Here is a 17,430-nt window from a genome sequence, read left to right as displayed (position 1 = left end):
AGTAATCAGGTACAGATATTCAGGCGCTGGGAGGGATAGAAGAGTTTCATGCGTAAATAATTGCCACTCATCAGTGGAATTTCTGGAGTATTTGAACAGTGGCCTCATAACTGCGATATACTGGTATCACTGAATATATTGTCTATCAGTATTTCAAAATACAGAAAATACATCTCTACACTACCATCTATCACTGAATCTATTGTCTATTAGTATTTCAAAATACAGAAAATATATCTCTATAATAAATTTCGGGTAATGGTATCTTTCCTGCAGGTAATCATTAAAGTGACTTCGGAATAACGCATCACTAATTGTTAACAGTGCCTATAATTAAAGCTGACGATATGTTAACGGATATGTTGTAAATGGACTTGATTGCAACGCTGCTCCTTTGTGCAACAGATTTGTACTACATGTTAAAATGTTAAATGATGTCATAAAACCATTGATTTTACCAAGAGCCTAGAATTTTCTTATTTCTTGATTGATCGGGTGAAGAGGGTAGTGTTCAACAAACAAAGAGGGACCTTCCATTCAAAAGGATTAATTAAAAATAACTTATGTTCATTTCATAATACATTATGCATCTACCTCCCCATTCCAGTAGTTCCGCAGCCATACAAGGTCACAGTGAAAGCAGTAATATTTTGTTGAAGTCACAGTGCAAGCAGTAATATTTTGTTGAAGTCAATATTTCGTTGAAGAGCCCTAATCATGAAGATAACCAAACTTCCAAGATCTGTGGGCATCGAATTGCAGTAGTGGTGCAAATGAGGAAACCAGAAGGACCGAAGAGGCACACTATCCAGGAGACGACATGGGACGATGAGGCAGACTACCCAGGCAGGGAGAAGGTGCGGAGCAGTACCGTGCCATGCCGTTTTTAGCAAAACCACACCTCAGAACACAGAAACAAAGTTAAAGACCCGAGTGAGATTTACTCTCAACATTTTCTCATACCAACAAATTGTAACCATTATACTTATTTTTGGATATGTCAGCCAGAAAACAGTAAACCATACTTTTGTTTGTCATTATAAAAGATTGATGTTTAAATAAAAAAACAAAGGCATAAACAGGAAAGAAACTTATCCAAATAGCAGGCAGCCGATGAGACCATCTACTGTGGATACCGAAGATTTAGACTGGATCAGAGTCCAACTCTATATCAAGCAGGCCTATCATTCTGTCGAGCCATTAGTTAGCAACGAGCTGGTAATTAATAAACAATGTGCCACTTGAGATAACAAAACTGCCAAATATCCAACACAGCAGCTGCATGCAGACTGAATATTGACCATATTTTCATTCTCCAAAGATCCCACCCATTAAAGGACAATATAATACACATCATGCCGTAAAACAATTCTTCTCAATCTAAGAGAAAATCCTTCTGACACTCTTTAGCTGCGACTTCGACGTCGATCTCTGCCAATGGGGCTTCTGCAATAACAAACTACAATTTTAGCTTTCAGTAAAGCAAGAAGTATTTGGAATTAAAAATTTGAAGACACAGAAGGTAAAAAAGGCAAGTACCCATTAGCATAAGGAGAAACTCGTCGATCACGACGAGGTGGAGGTGACCTGCTAATACTTCGTCCACGTTTAGGTGTGTAGCTTCGACGTCTTGGAGAGCGACTCCTACGAGGACTGCGGCTCCTGTAAAATGGAACAGAGGAACTTATTAAAACACTATAAACAAGACTGGAAGCACACAGCAACATTATAGTTGTGAACTGTAATAGTTCATTCTTTCATTCATATATCTCCTATGCCTTCTGGCAGGCATTGGCCATTTCGCTTCAGCTCAAAACCAGACTGTTCAGCCTTACCTGCCATACCTATACCCATCCCCATAACCTCCATCATAGGGGCTATAGGATGGGCTCCGAATTCTCCTTCCATAGCTCCTGCTACCATAACCTGGACTGGCACTGTAGTTACCAATTATCACAACTCTGACTACAACTTGAACGCTGTGTCCCAGTTGCCAGATCTCCACAAAAACCAGGACTATATCTAGAATACATCATGCTAATAATAATAATCATAACAGGCTTTAATATCTTACATTATTTATTGGCGAGACCAAAGTCATCCACAACCATTCATCCAAGTCAAGGCGATCGTCCAAGTCCATCCAATGAGCATGCACAGAACCCAACCAACAACCCAGAGAAAAATCCCAAATGGAAAAGAAAAGCACAAACACAGCAAGCATACAAATCACGGCCACATGTTAGATATAAGAACGAATTACAAATTATATATAACCCTTGAAATCACTGATACGCATAAATATGCAAAAAAATAATAACCTCCAATTATGTGTCTATGACTTTATTATTTATCTTTCCCTGAACTGTATTGCTTTTAAAATTAAGCACAAGAACTTGCCTTGAAACCCTTGAAATCAATAACAAAATTGAAACCACATATTTAAAGATATCAGATCTAGATATGTATTTTACCTACGCCCATAACTTGGACTGCGCCTGTATCGAGGACTGGGACTCCGACGGCGACCACTTCCTAACCCTCCAGGACCTATACGCAAGCGACATTCTCGTGCAAAATGGCCAGGCTCGCCACATTCATAACACTTCAAATCATCTCCTCCACCACGGCCACGACCACCCCCGCCACCACCACCGCCGCCTCCTCTAGAACTCCGGGACATCTCAACACGCCACCCATTCTTACCTATAACAAGCATCCAAAACCAGAATATAACTGTCTCAATCTAACAAGCATTCCCCCCTATAATCAATGCTATAATATAATTTCAAGGAGTCATCTCTATGGTACAGTTCTTACCATTCAATGCACGAATAGCATCTATAGCATCCCGACGATCATCAAACTCAATGAAGGCATAGCCTGGGGGCTTTCGTGCAACCCAGACACTATACAAGTCACAAAACTGTGTTAAAAGTACCCCCAAACACTATAAAAGTCACCAAAATCACTTGAGTATATGAATGAAAGTGGTTTACAATCTAAGAGGCTTGAGAAATTATCATTAATAATGCCACAACAAATTTACAAGAACTACTATTAAGGCTCCACAAGCTTAAAACCACCAAACAAATTCATAAATCAAATTCTTCAAGATAATTAAAAAATATTTAAGATCCATTCAAAAACAACAAAAGACTCCATTGTACATCATAAGTGGACCTGGCCTAACAATAAAGAACACTGGCTTTCACCTCAATGATTACATGTTCAATTCTAGAAGGCCACGGAGTATGTAGATGTGAACAACTTCTTGTTTAAAAGTATTAATGTGGGGCTGGCAAGGTACCAGTACCCTCACTATAAATTTGTGTGGGGCTATACCAGAACTCTCATTCTCACTTACAGACCAAAGAATGGGACAAATTTTATTTTCTCAGACTGGCCCCCATTCCCAAACAATTTTTTCAATGGGAGGATCTGTTGTTTGCAAATATTAGTGTGGGGCTGCCAAGGGTACCCTCAATCTCACTTGCATACTAGACAATAGGGCAAATTATATTTTCCTAGGATGGCCCCCATTCCCAAACACTTTTTTTCTACAGGAAACAAAAAGGATCAGTCAGTTATAAAATGCACTAGACATTAATATTGAATATCCAAATCATCCAAAATAACCCAACTAATAAGTCTACCGTGTCTGCATAGCACATTAAGTTGCCAAACACAAAAGATGATACATAATGTTTATCGCATGCCCTGATAAAAATAAACAAATTAGATAAGTCTGCTAACTAAAAAGCAATTGAAACCAGAATGAAAAGAGAGCAACCTACATTTTGCTACATGAATCATATTTCAAACACTACTGAATCATGTATTAATAACTAGATGAGCCACGCAGCACGTTTGTCGTGCAAGTCCAATCTGATTTGAATTTATCTTGCAAATCCAACAATCGAGTCTGACGCTAAATAGTTGCAAGTCCAACAATTGAGTACGACTCCAAACACTCACCAAGACAATCTGACTTACATTTGTGTCTTGCAATCATTTCATACTCAGAATAGACAACACTGACTAAAATCAGACTCGGAAGAGTTTATACTGTTCCACAGAATAATTTATAACGCAAAAGAACGAGCAAAACGGTATCATACCTGCGGAGGACCCCAAAAACACGAAATTCATCCTCCAGCTCACGTTCAGTGGTCCGAGGATCCAAATTGCCAACATACACACGAGACATGGCTACACCCACCACATTGAAGCCCATAAATAATCAGACATTTATACAAACGCAATATAAAAATACAACTAAGTAATGGTTTTCAAACAATGTCATATGTATTCCACTGGCAATTGCAACTGGAAATTAAAATCCTCAAGACACACCAAAAAAATGTATTTCCCCATTTAAAAAAAATATTTACAGCAGGGAAAAACATTTTTTCTCAATGCAAAAAGAAGCAGACTACATATCAAAATAGAAACACCCCCGATCAACACAGAATTACGTGTCAGAGGAGATTCTATTGAAACAGAGTTGCCAGATCTTGCAGTTGACCTCATCCATCCAAGACCTGGTTAACTCTGAGATATCATAACATTGGACTGAAAATGGCCACGGGAGAACAGCAACATGTTCCTAGACACATCGAACCTGGGACTCTGAAGAAAGTTCAGTTGATTAACCACTTTAGCACGACCCACCTAGATGGTCGTCACAGAAGCTGCGATCTTCTTCTTTTTCATTATTTTGTCAAACACTAATTCCATAACCCTTTCATATCTAGGTTTAATAGCAACTGAAACTTTGAAAAATTATAAAATGAGGGGAGAAAAACAATCTTGAAAATAAAATATAAGCAATCCCTCTCAAAACCCCATATACATCTTACACCCCTTAAATTTAGGTTCTCAAGAATAAAACCCCACAAATCTACACCTACACAATATCTCTCGAAATCTAAATATAAAGAAATCATCACCCGCGCAAGAACACCTAAAATTTCAGAACCATAATATAAAACAAAAGAAGCCCCGCAATCTTTCTTAAACACCAGTAAAATCAAAGTAAAAATAAAAAATAAAACCGTCTGCGTTTGCGTCAAATAAAACAGATTATCGCACTCTCACCTTAGAAAAGTTTAAATCACTGAATATACGCAGTTCTTCAGACCAGGCCTTTGAAAATGCTCGCAAAACAGTAGCTGAAAAAAACCCTGAAACTGCACTAACAGAATTCCAAATACCCGCACAGATCAGATGGAACTGAATTTACTCAGATCATTCATCGACGAGGAATATATAGAGGGAAAGACGGGATCAAGAGCGATTTCAGAGCCTTTTGGGGTTTTCAAAACCATCTATATAGAAGAATATTTTATGAACAAATGGAAACCCTAGATATTCCTCTTTGGGGTCTCCCTTAGGCTGACACGTGGAAATTCGCAACCAGTCACATGGGTTGCGGCTTTTAATATCGTTGCTAAAATGGGTGAATGGGGTTTTCAAAAAGTTGGAAATGCCCTTAAATTGAGTCGGAAAGGAACAGTGGGTTTCAAAATTTGGGGCCGCTCATAAGGAAATTAAGTAATTTTGTAACAATGGGGTTTTATTTTTTAGATTTATATTTAGTAAGGAAAGGATGAATTTCGGCTTTGTAAATTAAGATTTAAGTTGGTTTAATTTTTAATTATGATTAATTATATTTATAATAATAATAAAAAATTATGTGAGATTTCTCAATATTTATAATATAGATTAGGTAAGTTTGAAATAATTTATTTTTTTTTAATTAACTATGGAGTCAGACTGTAACATTATAACATATTTATAATTTATTTTATTTTGTTTATTTTGATTGAGTTAAATTTTTTAATAAGATATTGCAATAATCAAATTCAAAGTTCTATGATCTATATTTTGATTTGAATTACCAATGTGATTTATTCCGAAATTATTTTCAAATCAAGATATTACAATGTTTAACAAGATATGACAACATCTCTACCATAATGGGTTGGAGAGCACCTCTCAGTGCAATAAATAAGAATGAGTCTCCTCATGGGATGACGAAATGGTTGACATAATGAGATGTTATTCCTTCCACTCGGTTTCAAATCTCATAGGGGGGACATCTTTGGCCCATTGTGATAAGGTTCAAGGAGTATGCTTCCGCACCCTCCTAGAGTGTTGGCTCTTGCTAATCTCTTTTCACTCTAAAAGAGGTTTGCATATCAAAAGATTTGATCCCTCTTGGCACTCACTGGACGAGGAGTTAAGATGGATCTACGCGATTTAATTTTCCCCTTTAAATAGGCTACATTCCATATGAATACCATGGGTCAATATCATGGGTTCTCAACACCATGGGCCATTATTATTTTTATTTTTATATGTATAGGGTTGTTTTTATTTTTATTTTTTTATTTTATTTTGACCAAATTAAAATGTTTACATTACATTACATTAATCTTTTTATTTAATTTTATTTTCAAATTTTTATTTTATTTTTATTTTTATGTAATTTGTCTTAGTCAAAATGTTAAACATTACATTACATCTTTACCATATTGGGCTGGAGAGCACCTCTCGACGCAATAAATAAGAATAAGTCTCCTCATGGGTTAACAGAAAGGTTGGCACAATGGGATGTTATCTCTTCCACTTGATTTCAAATTTTATAGAGGGACATCTTTGGCCCACTGTGATAAGGTTCAAGGAATAGCTGCCCCTACCCTTCTAGAGTCTCAATTCTTGTTAAGCCATAAATTCCTAGTATATCTTGCTCATGGGTTGTTGGATATACTCTTGGTATTGTAGTAGGAGTTGTTAGGTTTTATCTTGGGCCTCACCCACATTACTCCAATGAATTATTGATTCGTCGTAGTTAAAAAAATTAAGAATGAAAAATAAAAAATTAAGGATAATTTTTGTGACGAGAGGTGCTCTCTGATCCAATATGGAAGAGATGTTGTAATGTCGTGTCCTGTAATGTCCTTTCCTAAATTATTTTGGAACATGATTTATTTCTACATTTTGGGGCCAATTTTGGAGGAGATGAGGCCCATTCGACTTTATTAGGAGACTTAGGAGTTAGAAGCAACTTATTTTGGTTTTGTTCACATAAGAAAAATAAGCACTTACTAAGCCAATAGTTTGAATTGCATGAGAGGGAAAATCGATGGCTTAGTGGCGGACCCATGAAGGAAGGAAAATTGAGGGAAAAAGTGCTCCATTAAATCTATATAAGGAAGGTAGCTCTCATCATTTCATTCATCTTATTGGAGTATATTGATTTCTCTTTGGTTGCCCGAGTTGCTTTGCCGAGTCATTGGCTGTTTAGCACCAGTTCTTCAGACGAAGAGCTCACCCTTTCTTCGGGGGACTTTGAGTGACACCCTAGTAAGGTTTTCTTCATTTCTTCAGGAGGAGGGTCAGATTTTGATTCCCAACAATAGCATTCCCTTCCAAGTTGTGTGTATTACTAGGGAAAACAGTGGAGAGGAGGTCGAGTTCATTGGTGGTGCTTAGCAGTGGAGTTTTGATGTGATATTTTCCGGAGAGGAGGTTAGGGAGGATTTCCAACATCTGGGAGGGTTTGGGAGCTAAATGAGCTTCTGGCTTGGCAGTGTGACTTTCACACTACCTGGGCCAACGTAGAGGCAGTGTGTGGGGGCTCATTTGGTGGGTAGAGTATTAGTCCTTGACGCTGAGCTTTGCCATGGAGGTTATAGGAGATCTTTGGAGTGGTGTTTTCTTCCATTTCAGAGCTTGGAGGAGGACTTTGTGGTCATTCCTTGCAGGTCGTATTTCTGGAGCTATTTGGAGGGCGTGGGCCTTAGAAGAGGTCGAAATTGGGAGGTCAAATTCTGGCCAAACCATTTCTGGGTTTTTTACAAGGATCCCAGATGTAAAGTTTCAGAATTTTTTGAGCACCAGAAGTAGGGTTTCTAGCGGTATCTTTGCAGTATACAGTGCATAATTGTTGGGATTACACAGTGCCTTTGGGGGTCGATTTTGGGAGGTCATAATCGGGTCAAACCATTTTTGGGTTTGTGTGGGTTTTGGTCAAGGAGCTTGGGGCTGAATTTGTAGCATTTCCCGAGGAGCAAAAGTGGAGTTTCTTGCAGTTCCTTTCAAGCCAACATTGTAGTTTTCACGGCAACACAGAGCATTAGAGGAGCAAACATTTTCTAGTACTTGATATCATTGTCTCATCACCTGGATTCTTTCATGCTTTCCATTGAGGCAAGCCTAGGTGCATTCATCCATACTATTGTACTTCTCCATTGATCAATAAAATGGCTCAGTTGGTTCTACTTCTAGAGTTTTTATGAGCATGTGTTGTTTGTGAAATTTTTATGTATTGAGAATCGTTTTTGCTTTATATATCACTTTTTGTTTAAGTTTGGAACATTACAATGGTATTAGAGCATGATCTTGGCCCAATTGTGGGAAACTAGCCAAAAGATCATGGAAGCTTTGGTTATGAGTGCACAGTGATGGGTGAAATCGGAGACAAACCCATGGCTCAATGGAAATCCAATATGTAGAAATTATGGAGTAGAATTCATTGGGACGATGAGTGATTGGCCCAGTTGAGGAGGGTGACAGACCAAACCCATCCTCACCCTTACAACGGAGACGTTAGAGGTGAGTAGGTCGTGGAGGTGCAGCCATCTACATCATGTTGGGAAAGTTGACCAAATCAGGGCACTAGATCTTTTGAAAAGGAGCAGGCAGGACAAAGACAATTAGAGGGTGAGACCAGGGGATGATTTTGCTGGTGGAGACCTGATTTTAGACATCAGGGACTTGAGGAGGAGATTGAGCATGAGGCAAAGGACACACAGGAGTGTGAGAAACACATTGGTATACCTAATGTGGCACAGAGTCACCATTGTTGGAGACCTCTTTGATAGCACCAATTGACACCTTACGGGAGATAGAAGAACATACACCCATAGGGCCATCCATTGATGAGGTGCCAGGAGACACAAACATGTCCACCGTTGAGAAGGTGACATCCCTTGTTGATGTATTCGTGGTCGTGACCGAGTTTTCAGGTGATAGCAGTGCATGACGGGATGATGAGGTGACAAGAGACGTCACCACTGTTAATGAAGATCTGATAGGTACAAAAGCACCCAGATCTACAATATAGTTGCTTGATGACAGCCACCTACAACAACATGGATAGAACATAGAGGGGCGTGAGCTAGTCATGGAGAGACAGTTTGTGACTCGTGTTAAGCCAATGGTGGAGGAGGACGAGCAGTCTTCTTTGGGGCCAACCACTGGCTTAGAGATGATAGATGCATAGACCGTCAATAGAGTTGCAATACTTCTAGATAATAGCTCTCTCTGGGATTATATAGATGGGGCTTGCAACATTACTAGACTACCTTTACACCACGGAGAGAGAGATGCAGAGACTCCCCAACAAGTTTTATGTGTTGACTAGGATGGTGAGTTGAGGCAACATGAACTGCGTAGGGTGCAACACTCGCACGATGAAGGGCTTGTTTTATGTGCTAGAGTTTGTGCATTCGATCCCTCTCTTGGGGTTGGATGGTGAGAGATTCTAAGTTGGTACCGGGTGGAGTGGGCCAGACTCGTGGAGATGGTCGTACTCCTAAGTAAAGCTCAATGGGAGCTCTCAGACATCGAGGGTGCTGGAGGCCCAGGTTGGCATTGGGATCCAGGCGGGGCTTCCTATCTGATATCAGATATGCAGGATGGCTATGGCATTGATGAGGTAGTCAACCTCATGCCTAAGCGCATACATTCCTTAGGGGAGTTATAGTTGATGCTAGTGGCTAGGTGGTTTATGAGCACATTCCATTGGTTGTTTTGGCATGTTGGTTGCACATGGGGCCGCAAGATGATTAGCATTCTCTAGTAGGAGCTGGTTGGAGGAGGTGGCATGGGTAGGGCACCAAACCGAATATTGTATGGAGACAATGTTCTCCCATTGAGGTTTAAGACTCAAGGGTTGGAGATATCCCCTCTAGTAGGAGTGGAGTTAGGGTGCTCAGGTCTACCGGGATGGACGAGGGGACATGATGCATGTCGTGGTGGGGCCACTATCAGGGTGGAAGACACTTTGGCACATGTGGGATATCATATGTTACATGGTGGTATGATAGTAGGCAGTGGTACACAAGACTGCACAGAGTCAGGTCGTAGCGTCGAGTGTTATGTAGAGGGATGTGGTCGGATGCATACAGACCCAATTCTAGGCCATATCACCGAGTGGTGTGCAGGACTATGCAGTGAGGAGCAGTGGCCTGTAAAGGAGCATGGAGATACATGGTGGTATACCACAACATTCTGATTTACACTGTGGGATAGGAGGAGTGACTCGCATCGCATTGAGGACGTGCGGGAAGTGACAGGTGCAGTGACACAGGATGGTACAAGATGGTATAGACATAACTGGGGGTATCCAGTGTTGTACATGGATAGGTTGCGGTATACAATGGCATGTTGAGGGGTGCAGTGGTATTTTGTGGTATGCAGTGACACGTGATGCGGTGCAACGAGCTCTTGGAGCGTTACCTCCAAGGAGACTTATGGATAGGGACAATAGGTGTACCATTAGATGCAACTCACCTAGGATCGATGAGGACATTATTGAGCATTTGGGGACACCATGTTTAGTGGAGGAAGGGCCTCGAGGGAGTTATCAACATATCTGAGGCAGAGAGAGGGTCATCCATAGGATTACTCTTGAGCATTCCAGTAGACTCTTGATCATACTCTTTGGGACATACCCACCCATCATCCTCGAGTGTTGCTTACAATCGCAGAGAGTTTGGTTGTTGCACTTTGACACTCCATTTAGGCAGCAGGGCATGGAGGACTCACCCTAGGCACTTGGATGAGACACCACGTGTCATGGGCCGAGAGGAGACTCTCCAGTTGAGACACTTGGTAGGTGCACGAGTTGATGGTTACAGACTTAGGGATGGCATGGTTGATTGTCGAGGTAGCATATGTTCCACCCCTAAGCTCACACTTGGGGAGGTGACTAAGAGGGAGTTACATGGTGATTTTTCAGTTGGACAAATTCAGGCGTTAGGGGAAAATGAGGTGCAGAGGACGATAATCCTTATTGGCAGGATGATGCCTAGGCTTCTAGTAGTACCCGAGCACATCATCAGGAGCTGGGACAACAGATCGCGCTGTGTGATTTGGCAAGCACAAAGAAGCTGGATATTTGTGGCACATATTCTTGATGCTCGGTGCCTTCCTATTGGATACCTACAAGAGGTAGAGACGGGACATCGAGGGGTCCCAATAGCTAGTAGCATATCATAGCGACAGACAGAGAGGATTGGGGGTTGTGGACCTCTAGTATGGTTATGGGATCTAGGGATCCAATGGATTCATGGGATACTCCACTCCTTAGTGAGCATGATCGGGATAACTAGTTGACTGATTCATTCACAGGCCGACACATGGGCGATCACCAAAGTCCTCACTATAGGACAAGGTAGATTGTTACTCAAGATTTGGGCTAGCCATGTAGTGATAGGCGCTGGAAATGTTAAGTCACTTTGGTAAGATAAGCCTAGCCTCGATCATCACATAAGTTATGGTCAAGAGTTATGGGAGAGGAGGTTCTGGTATGAGCATGCTAGGCAGTCATTCATGACCAAAGTGTCACAATGTTAGACAGATAGGTTCCTTCTGCGATGGGCAGGGGATTCTGGCATAACAGGGCTAAGATGTTCAACTACCCGAAGAGGTGAGCTAGTTTCCATATGGGAGGGTCATCAAGATCTTCCATTTGGTTTTAGTGATTCATTAATGGTGTGGGGAACTTCACCGGTGTGGTAGGGTGATCGACAGGAGGAGATCAGGGGAGGCCCGGGTAGATGAGGGTTCAATTTCACCAGGATTGGATTGCATCTTCAGGAGTTTACTCTTGTAGTGCATGAGATGGACTACTCAGTAGGGAAATTTCATGGGGAGTTGGGTAGAGTCCTACATTATCATGATGCTCTACTTATTGCTAGTATGCAGAGGGATTCTGGTACCTGTATCTGGTTGGATAGCGAGTGGAGCAAGGTGTGCTTCACATTGATTAGGATGGCTTGGGACCCTGGTATCGAGGGATTCCTTCATGTCAGGACAGTGTTGAGATTGGGGATGACTCAATGGTACATTTGGGACCCTGGTATTATTGGTGGTTACAGTGGTGATCAACAGTCAGAGAGGACACTTGTTCAGGCATTGCTTGAGGACACACAATTTTTGGAAGGGAGGATTTTAATGTCCCTACCTAAATTTTTTTGGAACATGATTTATTTCTTCATTTTGGGGCCAATTTTGGAGGAGATGAGGCCCATTCGATTTTATCAGGAGACTCAAGAGTTAGAAGTAAGTTATTTTGGTTTTGTTCACACAAGGAAAATAAGCACTTCCTAAGCCAATAGTTCAAATTGCATGAGAGGGTAAATCGATGGCTTAGTGGCAGACCCACGAAGGAGGGAAAATGGAGGGAAAAAGTGCTCCATTAAATCTATATAAGGAAGGTAGCTCTCCTCATTTCATTCATCTTATTGGAGTATATCGATTTCTCTTTGGTTGCTCGAGCTGCTTAGCCGAGTCACTAGTTGTTTAGCACAAGTTCTTTAGGCGAAGAGCTCACCCTTTCTTCTAGGGAATCCGAGTGCCACCCTAGGAAGGTTTTCTTCATTTATTTAGGAGGAGGGTCAGATTGTGATTCCCAGTAGTAACATTCCCTTCCAGGTTGTGCGTATTACTGGGGGATACAGTGGAGAGGAGGTCGAGTTCATTGGTGGTGCTTAGCAGTGGAGATTTGATGTGAGATTTTTTGGAGAGGAGGCTAGGGAGGATTTTCAGCATCTGGGAGAGTTTGGGAGCTGATTGAGCTTCTGGCTTGGCAGTGTGACTTTCGCACTACCTGGGCTAGCGTAGAGGCAATGTGTGGGAGCTCATTTGGTGGGTAGAGTATCAGTCCTTGAGGCTGAGATTTGCCGTGGAGGTTAGAGGAGATATTTGGAGTGGTGTTTTCTTCCATTTCAGAGCTTGGAGGAGGACTTTGTGGTCATTCCTTGCAGGTCGTATTTCTAGAGTTGTTTGGAGGGCGTGGGCCATAGAAGAGGTCAAATTTGGGAGGTCAAAATCTGGCAAAACCATTTATGGGTTTATCTGGGTTTTTGACAAGGATCCCAGATATAAAGTTTCATAATTTTATGAGCACCGGAAGTGGGGTTTCCAGCCATATCTTTGCAGCAAACATTACATAATTACTCAGGATTGCACATGCCTTTGGGGGTCGATTTTAGGAGGTCAAAATCGGGCCAAACCATTTATGTGTTTTTTTGGGTTTTGGTCAAAGAGCTTGGGGTTGAATTTGTAGCATTTTCCAAGCAGCAGAGGTGGAGTTTCTTACAGTTCCTTTCCAACCATCAGTGTAGTTTTCTTGGCAGCGTAAAGCATTGGAGGAGCAGACATTTTCCAGTACTTGATATCATTGTCTCATCACCTGCATTTTGTCATGCTTTCCATTGAGCCAAGCCTAGGTGAATTAATCCATACTATTGTACTACTCCATTGATTAATAAAATAGCTCAGTTGGTTATACTTCTCGAGTTTTATGAGCATGTGTTGTTTGTTAAAAATTTATGTGTTGAGAATCGTTTTTGCTTTATATATCACTGTTTGTTTAAGTTTGGAACATTACAAGAGCACCTCTCGACGCAATAAATAAGAATAAGTCTCCTCGTGGGACGACAAAAAGGTTGGCACAATGGGTTGTTATCTCTTCCACTCGATTTTAAATTTCATAGGGGGGCATCTTTGGCCCATTTTGATAAGGTTCAAGGAATATGCTCCCCTACCCTCCTAGAGTCTCAACTCTTGCTAAGCCATAAATTCCTAGTATATCTGGCTCATGGGTTGTTGGATATACTCTTGGTATTGTAGTAGCAGTTGCTAGGTTTGATCTTGGGCCTCACCCACATTACTCCAACGAATTACTGATTCACCATAGTTAAAAAAAAATAAGAATAATAATAATAATAATATAAATAAGAATGAAAAATTAAGGATAATTTTTGTGACGAGAGGTGCTCTCCAATCCAATATGGAAGGGATGTTGTAATGTCGTCTCCTATAAGCATTTTGACTTTGTCAAATTACTAGCAGTTTATGAACTATGAGCTTTCACAACCCATGGTATTCTGCCCTAATGTCGTTTATTTAAAGACATAACATTAACATTCTCACTGCAATAACATATATAAATAATGTGGCTTGTTGTGCAATTGTAGACAGAGATCAAGAAGTTTTTCTCTATTGCATTGAGGGCTAGAATCTGGCCCATCACTACAGACCCACCAACCCGATTCTCGACAATGCCCCTACCTCTATTGACAGAAAAAGAAAACTGTAGAACTCGAATTCTAAACCTCTTGCATAGAAAGGAAGAAACTTTAAATACTTAGAGGTCCCATAATCGAACCTCACAAGAGTTGGGATATTAATGTATAACTGTAGAACCCAAAAACATCTTTGATAGAAAACAAGAAGCTCCCACATTTGAGCGCTTTAGTTTAGTGGAGAGTTCCCAAGATCGAAACTCACAAGGGTTGAGATATCGATTTATCCAAAAATTTTGTTGCTACTAGTGCTCTTGCAAGGATTAAGTGTGAATTATGTTTGGTAGGTGGGAAAAACATGAAAGTTATGTTTGTGCTTTACAATAGTAGGAAATGGATGTTAGGGCTTATGTTATGTGTATTGTGTTGAGGATGGAGTTCGTGATCCATGTGGCTCTAGAGAGGCTAAAAAATTGAAGTCTTTGGATTTCGTCAAAACTATGGCCAAAACGAAGAGCTCATTATTTTAATTCCAACGGTGCAAACAACACTCAAATTGGACTTCGTATGTGCAAGTTATTAGCAGTCAAACTTCAAGTCAAAAGGAGCAGTACTTTTGTCGTGAGCTAAATTTGGAGCACAACGAAATCTAGCGAAATCTGCTATAATTGGTGGCAACTAACTGAGCAACACTTTGGCACTTACCTACAGCCAAAACTAGTCAATTTATCGAACGCTTAATTTTTCGAGTGACCCCTAAAAATCTTATAAATGGTTTTTGACTTACGATTATTATATATATATATGGGGAGCTGGCCCAGCGGACCCACCCACCCCCAACCAATATATAATAGCTTATTTAAATAAATGTGGGTGGGTCGCCATTGGAAGACCCGCCACCCAACAATCAACCAAATAAGAATCAGGTCCAACGAGATTTGAACCCACCTGGCCAGTGAGCCGGCCCGCCCAACAAGGGACCCCAAATTAACACATCACCCAACATTTAAACAAACCACCAAATATTAAATCAAAACAAATGTGCTATATTTGAAATGAAATGGGTGGGTCGTGGGGTTGGAACCTGGACCACCCATGACAAACTTCTTATTTGCCTTCTACCAACTAGGATGCCCCACATGGGCCTTTGTTTTATCCACCTGCATTTTTTATTTAAAACCCCAAGTTTGTCATTCGACGGGATAGAATGGAGGCCAAGAGAAAAAAAAACAAGCTGGAACTCAATGCCTATGGAACCATGACATCGACACGTAGATGAAGGAGGTAGAACCCTAAGCAGAGGAATCTTGGAGGAATCTTTTAGATTCCATGGGGCCAAATTTTGACATTGTTAGAAATATGCCAAGTTTATACTCATATGAACTGAAATTTCACCAGAAATCTTATGGTGTGAACATTTTTTTGATTTGAACAACCAATTTTCAAGAGGCAAAATGTTGAGCAATGGAACCTTGACGCAGGAATCTTCAAGGAATCTTTTAGATTCCCTAGAGGCCTAGATTTTCCAATTTCAAAACAGGGTCAACTTTATACTCAAATTTCATACATTTTCATAGGGAATGCAATGGCGTAGACCATTTTGGCATTTGAGCAACCAAGTTTCATGCCATCATCAAATTGGGAGGTATATTAATGCATTTTGTGTCATTGTATGTGAGAGGTCCATTTTTTTATGACACCTTGTGTGAGACAACTATTTTATACCACTTTTGTGAGAGATCATTCCTTTGTCATGTTGAAGGAGAACATCTTAAGAGTGAGATTTCTTTGTAGGAGAATGTCTATTTGGAGAGACATGCCACTCGAGATAAGAGTTTCATCCTTGTGTTGACAAAAAATTTGCCATGTACTCATCATTCTTCTTACAGATACTAATGAAGTGGTCCCCCCACTCTTGACCTAGGGCCTGGTGACGTAGTCCACACTCGACGAACTATGTTATCATATCTTGTGTTGTGATTGCTTCTTATTTGCTTCTTGATTATGGTTGACAGATTGATGAAGTATTGTTTAGAATATGCATTGATCATGTTTCACATGCAAATATAAGTGTCAGTAAAAGGTCACGCATATGGAGATTTTTTTTTCAAAATGTTCACAAAAAATTTCGAATCAAGTGGTATGAAAGCAGTCTTACCATTTTTCAGGGATTGTGTGTCATCATGGGCAAAGGATTGAAGTGATCAAGACTTCAAAAGTTTGAAGATATTAACCATTACATTCAAGCAGAGAATGCAAAGTGTTGAAGGCTTCTACAAGATGTAGAGGAAGAGAAGCAGAAATTGAGGCTCATGTTAAAGCAGGTTGTGGAGTAAAAAATGGGAGAATGTTCCACTAACAAGGGAGAGTTGGCTAAAGAAGATGATCAGGCATCACCAATAGGATCGAAGGTAAAGGAAACTTCTTCTTCTCATGATGTTATTTCTGTTGGAAGCATTGAGATACCCATTTCAGGGACCGACATGAGACTCCTCACCAAGATGGGGTATAAAGGAGGAGGACTTGGTATTAATGGCCAAGGAATTACTTAGCCATTGGAGGCTATACGAAGGCCTCGATTTATAGGATTGGGGTACATTGAAGGAGAATCCTTAAAGGCAGCAAGGCCAAGGGGTTCTTTAGACAAATAATCCAAGCCATTGTCAAAACCATCGAGGAAAGAGGATGTTGAGATAACATCGTGATCTTCCTGTGATAGTGAGCATTGCAGATGAAAATCTAAGGCATGTACTTCTCGTCAGGCTTGCACTAGAGATAACCAAGGTAGGTATAAAAGGTCTTGGTATTCTAATGTTCCTTTTGATTACAAACATATTGATAATGATGAGCAAAACTTATGGCATACAAAACCATGCACTTTTTGTGGTTTACATAACCATGTTGTTGCCAATTATTGGAAATGAATGGAAAACCAAAAGAGGCTAAGGCATTAATGCCCTTCTCCACATCAAGGTAGGAAGAAGGTCAGGAAAGTCTAGAGGAAGAATTTTTTTTTTCAACCATTGTAACAAGAGTGGACATCAAATATCCACATGTTGGAGGCTCCATCTAGAGCAACGACCAAAGAAGGACCAAAAATAATCTG

The 17,430-nt window shown here is 40.5% G+C and overlaps 1 protein-coding gene across 6 annotated transcripts; it reads right to left on the bottom strand.

Moving 5' to 3' along the window:
• Window positions 1-508: 508 nt before the first annotated feature.
• Window positions 509-5,407, bottom strand: LOC149243414 (serine/arginine-rich splicing factor RSZ21-like). Of its 6 annotated transcripts, none has more exons than XM_089374500.1 (7): window positions 5,101-5,407; window positions 4,122-4,212; window positions 2,821-2,909; window positions 2,475-2,706; window positions 1,836-1,931; window positions 1,540-1,662; window positions 509-1,459 (listed from the first exon to the last, which is right to left on the bottom strand). In XM_089374500.1, exons 2-7 carry the CDS (start codon window positions 4,208-4,210, stop codon window positions 1,381-1,383), a joined length of 708 nt encoding a protein of 235 aa, XP_089230626.1. In that variant the 5' UTR covers window positions 4,211-4,212; window positions 5,101-5,407; the 3' UTR covers window positions 509-1,380. The 6 variants fall into 6 exon arrangements, with proteins under 6 accessions (XP_089230626.1, XP_089230628.1, XP_089230627.1 ...); XM_089374501.1 differs by having other exon boundaries at window positions 532-1,446; window positions 5,101-5,403; XM_089374502.1 differs by lacking the exon at window positions 1,836-1,931.
• Between the last annotated feature and the right edge of the window lie 12,023 nt (window positions 5,408-17,430).

The sequence above is a fragment of the Pinus tabuliformis genome, chromosome 8 (assembly GCF_031772625.1).
Source record: "Pinus tabuliformis cultivar Carrire ecotype Pingquan chromosome 8, CPIR1, whole genome shotgun sequence".
Classification (NCBI taxonomy): Eukaryota; Viridiplantae; Streptophyta; class Pinopsida; order Pinales; family Pinaceae; genus Pinus; species Pinus tabuliformis.
This window is presented reverse-complemented; position numbering and strand designations above follow the sequence as displayed.

Bases quoted from the DNA above. Each gene is read 5' to 3' on its own strand.
- LOC149243414 (XM_089374500.1), bottom strand. From the start codon at position 4,210: ATGTCTCGTGTGTATGTTGGCAATTTGGATCCTCGGACCACTGAACGT. The intron at 2,910-4,121 runs GTATGATACCGT...TGACTTGTATAG, and splicing joins GTTTTTGGGGTCCTCCGCAG to TGTCTGGGTTGCACGAAAGC. The intron at 2,707-2,820 runs GTAAGAACTGTA...TGCTTGTTATAG, and splicing joins TGCTATTCGTGCATTGAATG to GTAAGAATGGGTGGCGTGTT.